This window comes from Erpetoichthys calabaricus, chromosome 13, assembly GCF_900747795.2.
Source record: "Erpetoichthys calabaricus chromosome 13, fErpCal1.3, whole genome shotgun sequence".
NCBI lineage: Eukaryota > Metazoa > Chordata > Cladistia > Polypteriformes > Polypteridae > Erpetoichthys > Erpetoichthys calabaricus.
The window spans coordinates 62,978,867-62,992,422 of record NC_041406.2 but is presented as its reverse complement, the minus strand read 5'-3'; the positions used below and the strand labels follow the sequence as shown (position 1 = coordinate 62,992,422).

The following is a 13,556-nucleotide window of genomic DNA, read 5'->3' as shown; positions in this document are numbered from 1 at the left end:
TTTATTAATCCCAAGGGGAAATTCACATACTCCAGCAGCAGCATACTGATACAAAAACAATATTAAATTAAAGAGTAATAAAAATGCAGGTATGACAGACAATAACTTTGAATAATGTTAACGTTTACCCCCCCTGGGTGGAATTGAAGAGTCGCATAGTTTGGGGGAGGAACGATCTCCTCAGTCTGTCAGTGGAGCAGGACAGTGACAGCAGTTTGTCGCTGAAGCTGCTCTTCTGTCTGGAGATGACAGTTTAGTGGATGCATTGGATTCTCCATAATTGATAGGAGCCTTTTGAGCGCCCGTCGCTCTGCCACGGATGTCAAACTGTCCAGCTCCATGCCTACAATAGAGCCTGCTTTCCTCACCAGTTTGTCCAGGCGTGAGGCGTCCTTCTTCTTAATGCTGCCTCCCCAGCACACCACGGCGTAGAAGAGGGCACTCATCACAACCTCTGATAGAACATCTGCAGCATCTTATTGCAGATGTTGAAGGACGCCAGTCTTCTAAGGAAGTATAGTCGGCTCTGTCCTCTCTTGCACAGAGCATCAGTATTGGCAGTCCAGTCCAATTTATCATCCAACTGCACTCCCAGGTATTTATAGGTCTGTACCCTCTGCACACAGTCACCTCTGATGATCATGGGGTCCAGAAGGGGTCTTGGTTTTGCTGGTGTTCAAGTGTAGGTGGTCACACCTTTTAACAAAGTCCTTGATGAGGTTCCTATACTCCTCCTCCTGCTCACTCCTGATGCAGCCCACAACAGCAGTGTCGTCAGCGAACTTTTGCACATGGCAGGACTCCGAGTTGTATTGGAAGTCCAATGTATATAGGCTGAACATGACCAGAGAAAGTACAGCCACCTGCGGCGCTCCTGTGCTGCTGACCACAATGTCAGACCTGGAGTTCCCGAGGTCTGTTTGTAAGATAGTCCACGATCCATGCCACCAGGTATGAATCTACTCCCATCTCTGTCAGCTTGTCCCTAAGGAGCAGAGGTTGGATGGTGTTGAAGGCGCTAGAGAAGTCCAGAAACATAATTCTTACATCTCCACTGCCTCTGTCCAAGTGGGAGAGGGATCGGTGTAGCATATAGATGATGGCATCCTCTGCTTCCACCTTCTCCTGGTATGCGAACTGCAGAGGGTCAAGGGCATGGCGTACCTGTGGCCTCAGGTGGTGAAGCAGCAGCCGCTCCATTTTCTTCATCACATGTGACGTCAGAGTGACAGGCCGGAAGTCGTTCAGCTCACTAGGACGTGATACCTTTGGGACTGGGGTGATACAAGATGTTTTCCAAAGCCTCGGGACTCTCCCCTGTTCCAGGCTCAGGTTGAAGATGCGCTGTAGAGGACTCTCCAGCTCCAGCGCACAGGCCTTCAGCAGTCGTGGCGATACTCCATCTGGACCCGCTGCTTTGCTGGCACGAAGTTTCCTCAGCTCTCTGCTCACCTGCGCTGCTGTAATTGTGGGTGGGAATGTCTCTCCAATGCTGGTATCAGCAGAAGGATGGGTGGAGGGTGCAGTACTCCGAGGTGAGAGTGGGTTAGGGTGGTCAAACCTGTTAAAGAAGTTGTTCATTTGGTTTGCTCTCTTCATATCTGTCTCGATGGTGGCACCCCGCTTCGAGCTGCAGCCAGTGATGATCTTCATCCCATCCCACACTTCCTTCATGCTGTTATTCTGCAACTTCTGCTCCAGCTTTCTCCTGTACTGCTTCGCTGCCCTGAGCTGGACTCAGAGTTCCTTCTGCACGTGCTTGAGCTCATGCTGATCACCGTCTTTAAAAGCCCTTTTCTTCTGGTTCAAAAGGCCCTTGATGTCACTTGTAATCCATGGCTTGTTGTTAGCATAACAGCGTACAGTTCTTACTGGAACTACAATGTCCATACAGAAGTTGATGTAGTCAGTAGTGCAGTCAACAACCTCCTCAATGTTCTCACTATATGATCCCTGCAGGATATCCCAGTCTGTAGTTTCAAAGCAGTCTCTCAGAGCCTGCTCTGCCTGAGGGGACCACTTCCTGAATGAGCGTGTGGTTGTAGGTAGCTCCCTCACTCTTGGTTTGTAGTGAGGCTGAAGCAGAACCAGGTTATGATCTGCTTTCCCAAGCGCAGGCACACTTGATTCATTTCATTATGTGCTTTATTTACTCTAATTTATTTTAAATGTGAAATGCATCTTAATATGTGGTCTATTTTATTTAAATGTAATGAATTTTTAAATTGTTACTTCTCAAAACACATGCTCAATTTTTGACAGTGTACGATGTTAAATGATGCAATTTCAATTTATCTTTTTTTTTTTTTTTTTTTTAACGTTAGACCTTTTATTAAAAAATACGGCATGTCCCATGACAGATTTAACGTAAAACAGAATTCTCATTTCATAAAAGCTGTTCAAATGACACACTCGTCTATCCTTTTGCACAGTATTTTTTCCTCTACATTCATGTCTTAGCTTTGATAGCCTGAGAAATATGAATCCTTGTTTTAATGATTAGACTTGGAAAAAGTGTAAAGTGCTTGAAGAACGTCTACCTGATAACTCTGTTTCTCCTGTGTTCAGTAGCAATTAGTGAACTAGAAAAGAATGGAATGGTTAATTTATTAAAGGTCAGAATATGTGGCAGTATTAACTGCAGCCTTAGAGAAAGTAGGCTGGTGAAAAATCATAGGGGTTCAACATAAATTTAAATGTTGAATCTACTACGTTAACTGATAGATCAGCACAGAGTAAGTGGTTCAGATGTTTAGTTAAGCTTTCACCAATTCAGTCCTTATCAACGGTCATTTACTTCTAAGTGGGTAGGATATGTGATCAAATGAAAAATCAACTTTATTACATTGAATCGCACCCACTAAACCAATGTTGAGATCAGCTATACCCTATTTAATTACTTTCCTGTACTTTTTGTTATTCCATCCAGTCAGTTTCTAAATCAGGTTGTTTTCCTAATCTAAGTCACTGAAAGTAAAAATATATCTATTTACCAACAAGCACAAGCTAGGAACTAAAATTGTAAAGAGTACCAGTTGGTCTCTGGTTAGCAAATCCACTTTGGGTCATCTAAAAAAACATCAATAAACTATGTGAGGAACTCCTTTTCTCTAAATGAAGTCCCTGTCAGCATATTTCTTCTGGAACCCCCTGTGCTCATCACTACTAAAATGGTAACTGAATTACTAAATTAGTATTATGTACAATACTGAGGGATTGTACTTTCAATTTTTTGTTTGTCAATTTGCATCCACAGGCCTCAGAAGTCCTTGGTAGCCCTCCACATTGCACCAAGTGCCCTATCCCTCCTTCTCTCAGGTCATGTTCTCCAGCATCAGATTCTGGTGCCTCCTCATTGTCACCGGTGGCATTTTCACTTGAGTGTACAGCAGAAAGTCAGGAAGATGGAATAGACCTGACTGGAAAACAGACATTTGGAGATACCCCATCTTCATCACCTTCCAAGTCTGGTCATAGCTCAGAAGGATCTCCTTTGCATCATCCAACTCGGCAAGAAAAGTCTGAAGGTAATATCTCCAGATGCTGCGTCATGCAGTCATCAAGGACATGGTACTTAGTTTCTAACTAAACAATTCATTTTAAATCGGTGTGAAGAACTGACTCATGAGCAAAAGTTCCAAGTACTTCTGGAATATTAATTTAATAGTCCCAGATATTTTTTTATGTTTCATTATACATAAATCTATCTAAATTTTCTATTATAATGTCATTTAATATCTAAAGTACTAATCTAGTCATTTCCCTTTTCTGCCTTGTTTATATTTGCAAAATATGTTTCTACTATTAACTTTGTGTTATGGTTATGTTTTAACAAAGAATTCAAAATGCTATTTTTTTACCTGCTAATTTAATCAATTTGATATATTTCTTTTTTAGTAAATCCCCTGTCTCCTGTAATTGCAGGCTCATCTGCTGGACATGAAGGGAAACTGAAAAAAAAACTTATTGACCTTGGGTAAGACACTTGCTTCACATTGCAGTTCACTTGTAGACATAAATGCCCTTGAAATAAAGCATTACTTCCATTGTGAGTTGTAAATAATACTTCTGAAAAACCATTACATTTCAGATCTTTGAAAGGCAGGTACTGTACATGGCACACTGCTTCAGGGTAGCTTTATTGAGCTTTTTTAATGCTTACAGAGCTCCCTTGAGAAGAAGCCGGGGTAAAGGGAAGAAAGAAAAAGGGAAAGATAAAGACGTCAGCCGTTTATCATCTTCAAGCAGGTATGCAGAAAGCATTAGTGATAATCCCAGAACATTTTAATCTGGTACAAAAGTAAACAAAATATTTGACTCATCAGATACTTTTTTTAATCCTTAAGGAATTTATTCAGTATTCTAGAACATATCCATTTATTCATAAATTTCAGTTAATTCTGTTTGCAAGAAATATTATGCTGTTAATCAAATTAATTTTGAGCCTTGAAATTTTGTAGAACTCTTCCCAATATATTTAGTAGTTATTGAAATAATACTTATGTACCAAAGTACTAGAAAGCACTGTGCCTTCATCAGACAAAGATACTTTATGTTCATATCCTTCCTTTACAATTCCTCTGAATTTCTTGTCGTTTGCATAAATAGAAAATCTGCGACAATGGTCACCCCAAACTGTAAAACAAATTAATCATAACTTATATTATTTGTAAATATTGAAGCTTCTGGCTGGAGTATAGTAATTTAACCCATTCAATTGTACTGTGTCTAAAACCAGATTTGAATTATCTGGTAAATAATTAACCAATGGAAAAGTGTTTTTTTCCTCATCCAAAGATGGCAAGATGAGGGAAGCTATGCAGTATACAGTGGTGTGAAAAACTATTTGCCCCCTTCCTGGTTTCTTATTCTTTTGCATGTTTGTCACACAAAATGTTTCTGATCATCAAACACATTTAACCATTAGTCAAATATAACACAAGTAAACACAAAAAGCAGTTTTTAAATGATGGTTTTTATTATTTAGGGAGAAAAAAAATCCAAACCTACATGGCCCTGTGTGAAAAAGTAATTGCCCCCTTGTTAAAAAATAACCTAACTGTGGTGTATCACACCTGAGTTCAATTTCCGTAGCCACCCCCAGGCCTGATTACTGCCACACCTGTTTCAATCAAGAAATCACTTAAATAGGAGCTGCCTGACACAGAGAAGTAGACCAAAAGCACCTCAAAAGCTAGACATCATGCCAAGATCCAAAGAAATTCAGGAACAAATGAGAACAGAAGTAATTGAGATCTATCAGTCTGATAAAGGTTATAAAGCCATTTCTAAAGCTTTGGGACTCCAGCGAACCACAGTGAGAGCCATTATCCACAAATGGCAAAAACATGGAACAGTGGTGAACCTTCCCAGGAGTGGCCGGCCGACCAAAATTACCCCAAGAGCGCAGAGATGACTCATCCGAGAGGTCACAAAAGACCCCAGGACAACGTCTAAAGAACTGCAGGCCTCACTTGCCTCAATTAAGGTCAGTGTTCACGACTCCACCATAAGAAAGAGACTGGGCAAAAACGGCCTGCATGGCAGATGTCCAAGACGCAAACCACTGTTAAGCAAAAAGAACATTAGGGTTCGTCTCAATTTTGCTAAGAAACATCTCAATGATTGCCAAGACTTTTGGGAAAATACCTTGTGGACTGATGAGTCAAAAGTTGAACTTTTTGGAAGGCAAATGTCCCGTTACAACTGGCGTAAAAGGAACACAGCATTTCAGAAAAAGAACATCATACCAACAGTAAAATATGGTGGTGGTAGTGTGATGGTCTGGGGTTGTTTTGCTGCTTCAGGACCTGGAAGGCTTGCTGTGATAGATGGAACCATGAATTCTACTGTCTACCAAAAAATCCTGAAGGAGAATGTCCGGCCATCTGTTCGTCAACTCAAGCTGAAGCGATCTTGGGTGCTGCAACAGGACAATGACCCAAAACACACCAGCAAATCCAACTCTGAATGGCTGAAGAAAAACAAAATGAAGACTTTGGAGTGGCCTAGTCAAAGTCCTGACCTGAATCCAATTGAGATGCTATGGCATGACCTTAAAAAGGCGGTTCATGCTAGAAAACCCTCAAATAAAGCTGAATTACAACAATTTTGCAAAGATGAGTGGGCCAAAATTCCTCCAGAGCGCTGTAAAAGACTCATTGCAAGTTATCGCAAATGCTTGATTGCAGTTATTGCTGCTAAGGGTGGCCCAACAAGTTATTAGGTTCGGGGGCAATTACTTTTTCACACAGGGCCATGTAGGTTTGGATTTTTTTTTCTCCCTAAATAATAAAAACCACCATTTACAAACTGCATTTTGTGTTTACTTGTGTTATATTTGACTAATGGTTAAATGTGTTTGATGATCAGAAACATTTTGTGTGACAAACATGCAAAAGAATAAGAAATCAGGAAGGGGGCAAATAGTTTTTCACACCACTGTATATGACATTGAACATACTATAAACATTTTATTATCTGCTTTTAACAAACCTGGTTTAATCCTATGAAATAATAGAAGGAAACAAACTGTTTTCTTTCCAAGAATTGTGGACAGTATATTGATATCAGTATTTAGTATGGAAGTATTCGCATTGTATTTCTCCTGAATTCTGTATATGCACCTAATAGCCAGAATGTACCTAATTTAAGAGAGACATTTTAAGTAAAATTGTACCAAATAACTAACTGGGCCTGAAGCTTTTCCACTTCGCTAAAAGTCAACAGCATTTTAAACCCCAGAAAGTGTTTAAGAGTGTTATCCAGCTGAGTCTTACATGATAACAGAAGGAGCACAAAAAGTTCCACAAGAAGAAAAACCTGAAGAATGAAAAGGAGTCTCAAGAAAGCATAGAACCAAAACTCTGATACAGAAATACAAAACGTAGAGACTGCAAGAAAGTCAGACAACATATGCAAAAGTGTGCTTAATGACTTGAACAGAAGGGATCTTCAGATAGGCCCATAGCAAAATATCTTTGGGAGGTATTTGAAATGTGCCAGGTGTACATTCTGCACTATTTTGTACATTTCAGAAATGTCAGCTTGAAAGAAAATCTCCTTGTTCTTGTGGTTTCATACTAAGCTGAACAATTTTAAAATTAAATTCCACAGGGCTTCCAAAGAGACCATGGAATGCTCAGTCAACATGCCTTGTATGCCATCTGCCTTGCCACCTAAAGTGACATCCCCTTGGTTAGGAGAAGGAGCAAAAGGTTCAAATAACCTTCCTTCACCCACTAGTTCAACAGAGCCGTCCTCGGAGAACAGTCCTGACAAACACAAAACCAAGGTAAGACATCTTTGTAATCTTGTAATTTCCTGCACAAAGTTAGGTCAAACAATAACCTAAATATGATTTTTTTTCAGGTCTAGAGGATTAAAAATGGGGGGGGACTCTCAAAAAGGTTGAAATCTTGCATAACTAGACAACCAGATGAGTCAAACAGTACATTATATGTGGGTTATTGAAAAAAAAGAACCTGAAGTGATTTGAAAGGGTTCATAAGTATTTTTATGAGCATGAACAATAATAATTAATTAATGTGCATTAGATAAATTGGTTAATGTCTGCTGTTGGGTCCTTCTTCTTCTCTAGTTTTTTTGGTAGATTATATTATTGTTAGAAGATTAATGAAACATCAAGGTTATGACCTAACTACACTTTTGTTGCATTACATATAAACTGAAAGGGGGCTTCTAGTGCCTTCTGGTAGTTTATGTTTTGGGATACAATGTGTCGTGTTCATTTGAAGGTTATTCTGAGGCAGGCTTTCTTATACCACAAGAACATGCTGTGGGATATAAATGCAATGAGACAGATTTGGGACACGCATATGATACAAAGTTGACATATGTACAGTAAGTCTAGAAGCAACACAAAATGCTTCCTGGGATTTTATTTTTAATAAACACAAAATACGAAGGAGAGCAACATTCATATTAATATTGTCAAAGTAATTGGCCATTATAATAAACTAGTTTTGTTTTATGAAGGTTATAACTTTAATCATCTCTATGTATTCTCTTCTGTTGATCTGTTGTTAAAAATATACTGTAACTTCCATATTTTTTCCAGGTTGTATTTTGGGAAAAAACATGGATTCTGCATTTTGGTTGTGTGATTTTATTGAGATTATGTAGCTTAACTTTAGCCCAAATCACCCATATTAGGCTTTGAGTTATAACTATGTTGTTTATACTAGCTTTAGCTTAGTGCTAAAAATTGCTGTTTTCCGTAATGCTAATGAGAACTGATAGGGCAAGTCAGACTATTATGGTAAAAAATGTACATTAAAGAACAAGCCCACAGAATCTTGCAGATATCCAAATATTTTATTGTGAGCTGTGAACTGTGTGCAGATACTGTCCAGATTAGTATGTTCTTATAAAGTTGCATATTGATAGGCCTCCGACATGTTTATGTAGCATCACCACATTAAAGTAACTGTTGAAGTGCATTCCAAGGCAAAAATATTAAAAAATCACGTTACAACGAACAGACAACACTAATGATGTATTTTATGAATGTATTTAAGTTACACTCCAACCATAAAGTCATCATCAGCAATATGAAAAAAACTTTCATTTATTAATAATTGTCCATCAAAAACTGTTTTAATTTAAATGACAAGCTACTGTATATGAGCTTTTGTAGCTGATCTCCGAGACTGGCTGGAAGAGAATGTCCAGTGTATTTCAAAAGTCTGTACATCTTTATTTAAATTTCAGGAAAGGATGAAATATATTTTATCAGACCTTTTTCACTTGTAACCAACACTATCTAAATGAAAATCACAATGGCCATTTGTAGATGGAAAAACAGAAGCCCAGTGCTGGGACAGTCTGCATTGTTACATGATGAAGAAGACATGAACATGAAGAAGACATACTGTGATACTGCAATACAGTCAAATTGTCAACTCTGTCTCCATAAATACTCCAAAGGACACTGTGTCCCAGCTACACACAATATTTCTTACATGTGCTTTGTGTATTTCCCCGGGTGGTGGACGGCTGGGACTATACCCGGCCGGGATGCCCTTGTAATGGAATTACCAGAGAAAAGAGCTTATACGTGGTGTTATCTCACCCAGAATAGCAGAGGGCAGCCCCCCTGGCTTGGAGCTTGGAAGCTTGGGCCTGTTGTGATCTATGGTCACCACATAGAGAACTGCTGAGCTCTTTATTGCAGGACTTTCACCACACCCAGAAGTTCTACTGAATGGAGACACCTGGAGCGCTTCCATAAAAGAAGCCGCCTCACTCCATTCAGGGAGCAAGAGTCGGGAAGGAGAGGAAGACACTTGCTGGTAGAAGTGGAGACAGAAGAAAGACAGACAAGAGAGCGAGAGAGAAAGAAGAGAAGGCAAAGTGCTATTATTGTGCTTTAGACTATGCTCTGTACTGGGTAGGTGGGTGTAAAAGCAAGTCCCACAAGAAAAATAAAACCCTTGTGTGGCTGAACTTGTGTCCTGCTTCTGTCTGTGTTGGGTTTGTGGGAGTCGAGCACCCCCTGCATGCCTCACTAGTGAGAATCAAAGATTTCAAGCACAGTGTTCTGAACAAGTGTTTTATTTTATTTGTTATCCGTGTTATGTTTTTATGGCAATTGTGTAATGAGTCTATGGGGGATCACTTATATTGCAGCTTAGCTTTTCCTTCTATAAATCACAACTGCCCTATTTTAAATCCGTGTATTTAATTCATGTGCCTATAAATGGGGGAGTCTGACTTCTACTCTGAACCATTAATTATTTTCTTATTTTCAATTATGTGAGAGTGTGACATTATATGAGGGTTTCATTTAAGGTATTTCTTTGTACAAATTATATCGTAATTACCCATTTTGTATCTACATATTGAAGGCCAGAAACTAAACCCTAAATTGGATTGTTAGACTTGCTGTGTGCTTTTAGTGGTTCTAATGCTTTTTATGTTCAATTGTTTTCTTTAGAATTTTGCATTCAATGAAGACTTAAGTCCCAGCAGCACAAGTTCCGCAGATCTTGGTGGTTTAGTAGCAGAACCAAAAGTAACCGGAAGATCCCAAACCATGATGTTGTCTTCAGATGAAGTAAGTAAAATTATACAAGTGGTCCCTACAACTTCTCTATAGCAGCCTGAATAGGTCTACAGCAACTTGGTGGTATTGCATAGCAAAGCAAGCAATCTTTTAATTTGCAAATTGTTCTGTATAAACATTTTATAATTTATATCAGGTCCAAGTGTTATAGTGCGACAGTCTGGGATGGCTTTTTGGTGGCTTCCAGGAGCTTCTTGAGCTGGGAATCATCGATATTCACGAACCGAGATGTGTCGGGTCAATGAGGACCCACACAGTCAGAAAGTGGTTGGTGGAAAGTGTTGAGTGTTTTTATTAAAACCAAACAAAAGTGTTCAAAATTGCAATGCATAAAAGTCTTCCATAAATCCAATAAAATCAAGTTTGTGGTGAAGTCTAAAATCAATAAATAATACTTTAACAATGAGGTTAAAATCTCAGTCAGGTTCGTTCTTCTAAAAACAGACACAATCCCCAATGCCTCTTTCTAAAATTGTACACCTCCCAGGCTTATCCCACCAGGACCTTGCCACATGAGACACCTGCCAACGGGTACAATCATCCAACAATCCTGGGTGTGGGTTCCTACCATAGGACTCCGCACTTACCCACTCACGTCTCCCTCAGCTAGTCCATCAGCGTCTTGCTTCCTCAGGGCACCCTCCCGATGTCCTGCCTCCACTCATTGACACATGGGCTCCTCACCGTCCCGTCCTGGTTCTTTTTCCTCCCGTAACCTCCATTCTCTCTCATTGATCTGACCTGATTTCTTTTCTTCTTCTGTTGGGTGCAGGTGTGGACCTCCACCTACTTCGTGGTGTGAATGAGGCACCTGACTGATCCTCCCGCTTTTGCACGTGAATGCATGATTAGCCAAGCACCCTAATGATCCTCTGAGCAGCACCCGTTTGGAGCCTGCAACCTCCACGACCTGATTATTTCTTTAAAAATAAAGCTTTGCCATGGACTGCTTATCACATATAGAGCTTACAGTACTGCAATTATAAACGTTTTTTTTCCATTTTTGTTAATGAAAGAATTAGTTCAGGGATCACATAGTGGTCTAGAGAGAAACATTAATCCATTAAGGTTGTACTTTAAAGTTGAGTGACTAGTATGTTAGTCCACACTGTCTGTGTACAGTGAAGGTGACTGTCTTTAAAATAATAATAGAAGGATGAAATTCAGATTTTTGCCCATTTGGTTATTATTTTGATATCCTGTTGCAAGACCTAGCATTATTGTTTATACCTACTTTTTATCTTTATATTAAATTATTTGATTAAATTTAATTTTAATATTTACCTCTATAAATTGAAGCTTTACTCTAGAGGCTTTATCCACTAGTATATCAATGGTTGTGATAACATTGCTCTCTGCATAACATTCATAAATGTATTTGTTAAAAATATATATATAGTACTGTGCAAAAGTTTTACGCATGTGTGAGAAAATGCTGTACACAAAGAATGCTATCAGAAATATAAATGATTGTTTATTGTTATCAATTTACAAAATGCAAAGTGAGCGAACAAAAGAAAAATCAAAATCAAATCAATATTTGGTGTTACTACCTTTTGCCTTCAAACCAGCATCAATTCTTATAGGTTCACTTGCACAAAGTCAGGGATTTTGTTGGATTCTAGTCAGGTGTCTGATCAACCAATTATACCAAACAGGTGCTAATGATCATCAATGTCACACGTAGGTTGAAACACAGTCATTAACTGAAACAGAAACAGCTGTGTAGGAGGCTTAAAACTGGGTGAGGAACAGCCAAACTCTGCTACCAAGGTGAGGTTGTGGAAGACAGTTTCATGTCATGGCAAGATTGAGCACAGCAACAAGACACAAGGTAGTTATACTGCATCAGCAAGGTCTCTCCCAGACAAAGAGTTCAAAGCAGACTGGGGTTTCAAGATGTGCTGTTCAAGCTCTTTTGAGGAAGAACAAAGAAATGGGCAACGTTGAGGATCGTAGACGCAGTGGTCGGCCAAGGAAACAGTGCAGCAGATGAAAGACACATCAAGCTTATTACCCTTCGAAATCGGAAGATGTCCAGCAGTGCCATCAGCTCAGAACCGGCAGAAACTAGTGGGACCCAGGTACACCCATCTAGTGTCCAGAGAAGTCTGGCCAGAAGTGGTCTTCATGGAAGAGTTGCAGCCAAAAAGCCATACCTCCGACGTGGAAACAAGGCCAAGCGACTCAAGTATGCACAGAAACATAGGAACTGGGGTGTAGAAAAATGGCAGCAGGTGCTCTGGACTGTTGAGTCAAAATTTGAAATATTTGGCTGTAGCAGAAGGCAGTTTGTTCGACGAAGGGCTGGAGAGTGGTACAATAATGAGTGTCTGCAGGCAACAGTGAAGCATGGTGGAGGCTCCTTGAACATTTGGGGCTGCATTTCTGCAAATGGAGTTGGAGATTTGGTCAGGATTAGTGGTGTTCTCAATGCTGAGAAATACAGGCAGATACTTATCCATCATGCAATACCATCAGGGAGGCGTATGACTGGCCCCAAATTTATTCTGCAGCAGGACAATGACCTCAAACATACGGCCAAAGTCATTAAGAACTATCTTCAGCGTAAAGAAGAACAAGAAGTCCTGGAAGTGATGGCATGGCCCCCACAGAGCCCTGATCTCAACATCATCGAGTGTGTCTGGGATTACATGAAGAGACAGAAGGATGTGAGGAAGCCTACATCCACAGAAGATCTGTGGTTAGTTCTCCAAGATGTTTGGAACAACCTACCAGCCGAGTTCCTTCAAAAACTGTGTGCAAGTGTACCTAGAAGAATTGATGCTGTTTTCAAGGCAAAGGGTGGTCACACCAAATATTGACTTGATTTAGATTTCTCTTTTGTTCATTCACTGCATTTTGTTGATTGATGAAAATAAATGATTAACACTTCCATTTTTGAAAGCATTCTTTGTTTACAGCATTTTTTCACACCTGCCTAAAACTTTTGCACAGTTCTCTTTCATTGCAGTAAACATTTTTGTATTTTAAATATCTAACTTCTTATGTACTGTAGCAGGACACACACTATTTACAAGCACCATTAAAGACACTCTGATCACTAAGACTCTAATCTCCCCATTTTCTGAAATGCCTTTTTCACTACAGAGGCATTAGGAGTTAAAATCAATCCTAGCAGTAAGGGAGGCACCAAAAGTTGGAAAATGGTAACAGTGGGTCTCCCAGGACAGTTTGTGTAAAAAAATCATTGTTTTTGTAGCAGCACCATTAGTAACAACATCTGATGATTTGACAACAGACTGATGAGGAAGATGTACTGTGCCGCTTTTAAAGATGAACTGACACCTCTTGGACTGCTTAATGCCATAGAAGAAGTGAAGCTTCTGAGCATTTACATGGATGTGTGCATTGCACTGTTTATTTTTTAACATGTTATTATTTGCTGTGGCTGGGAGAGTGCATTGTTTTAGTTAACTATAATTGATTAAATATTACTTATACTTAA

The 13,556-nt window shown here is 39.5% G+C and overlaps 1 protein-coding gene across 3 annotated transcripts in view; it reads left to right on the top strand.

The window, feature by feature from the left end:
* ppp1r9a (protein phosphatase 1, regulatory subunit 9A) overlaps positions 1 to 13,556 on the top strand; it is a 286,652-nt gene that overhangs the window by 251,584 nt on the left and 21,512 nt on the right. For all 3 annotated transcript variants that reach the window (XM_051935819.1, XM_051935816.1, XM_051935817.1), the window contains exons 13-17: positions 3,257 to 3,527; positions 3,925 to 3,976; positions 4,165 to 4,248; positions 7,117 to 7,294; positions 9,959 to 10,078. In XM_051935819.1, coding sequence (XP_051791779.1) covers positions 3,257 to 3,527; positions 3,925 to 3,976; positions 4,165 to 4,248; positions 7,117 to 7,294; positions 9,959 to 10,078 — 705 coding nt within the window. The remainder of the gene's footprint in view (positions 1 to 3,256; positions 3,528 to 3,924; positions 3,977 to 4,164; positions 4,249 to 7,116; positions 7,295 to 9,958; positions 10,079 to 13,556) is intronic.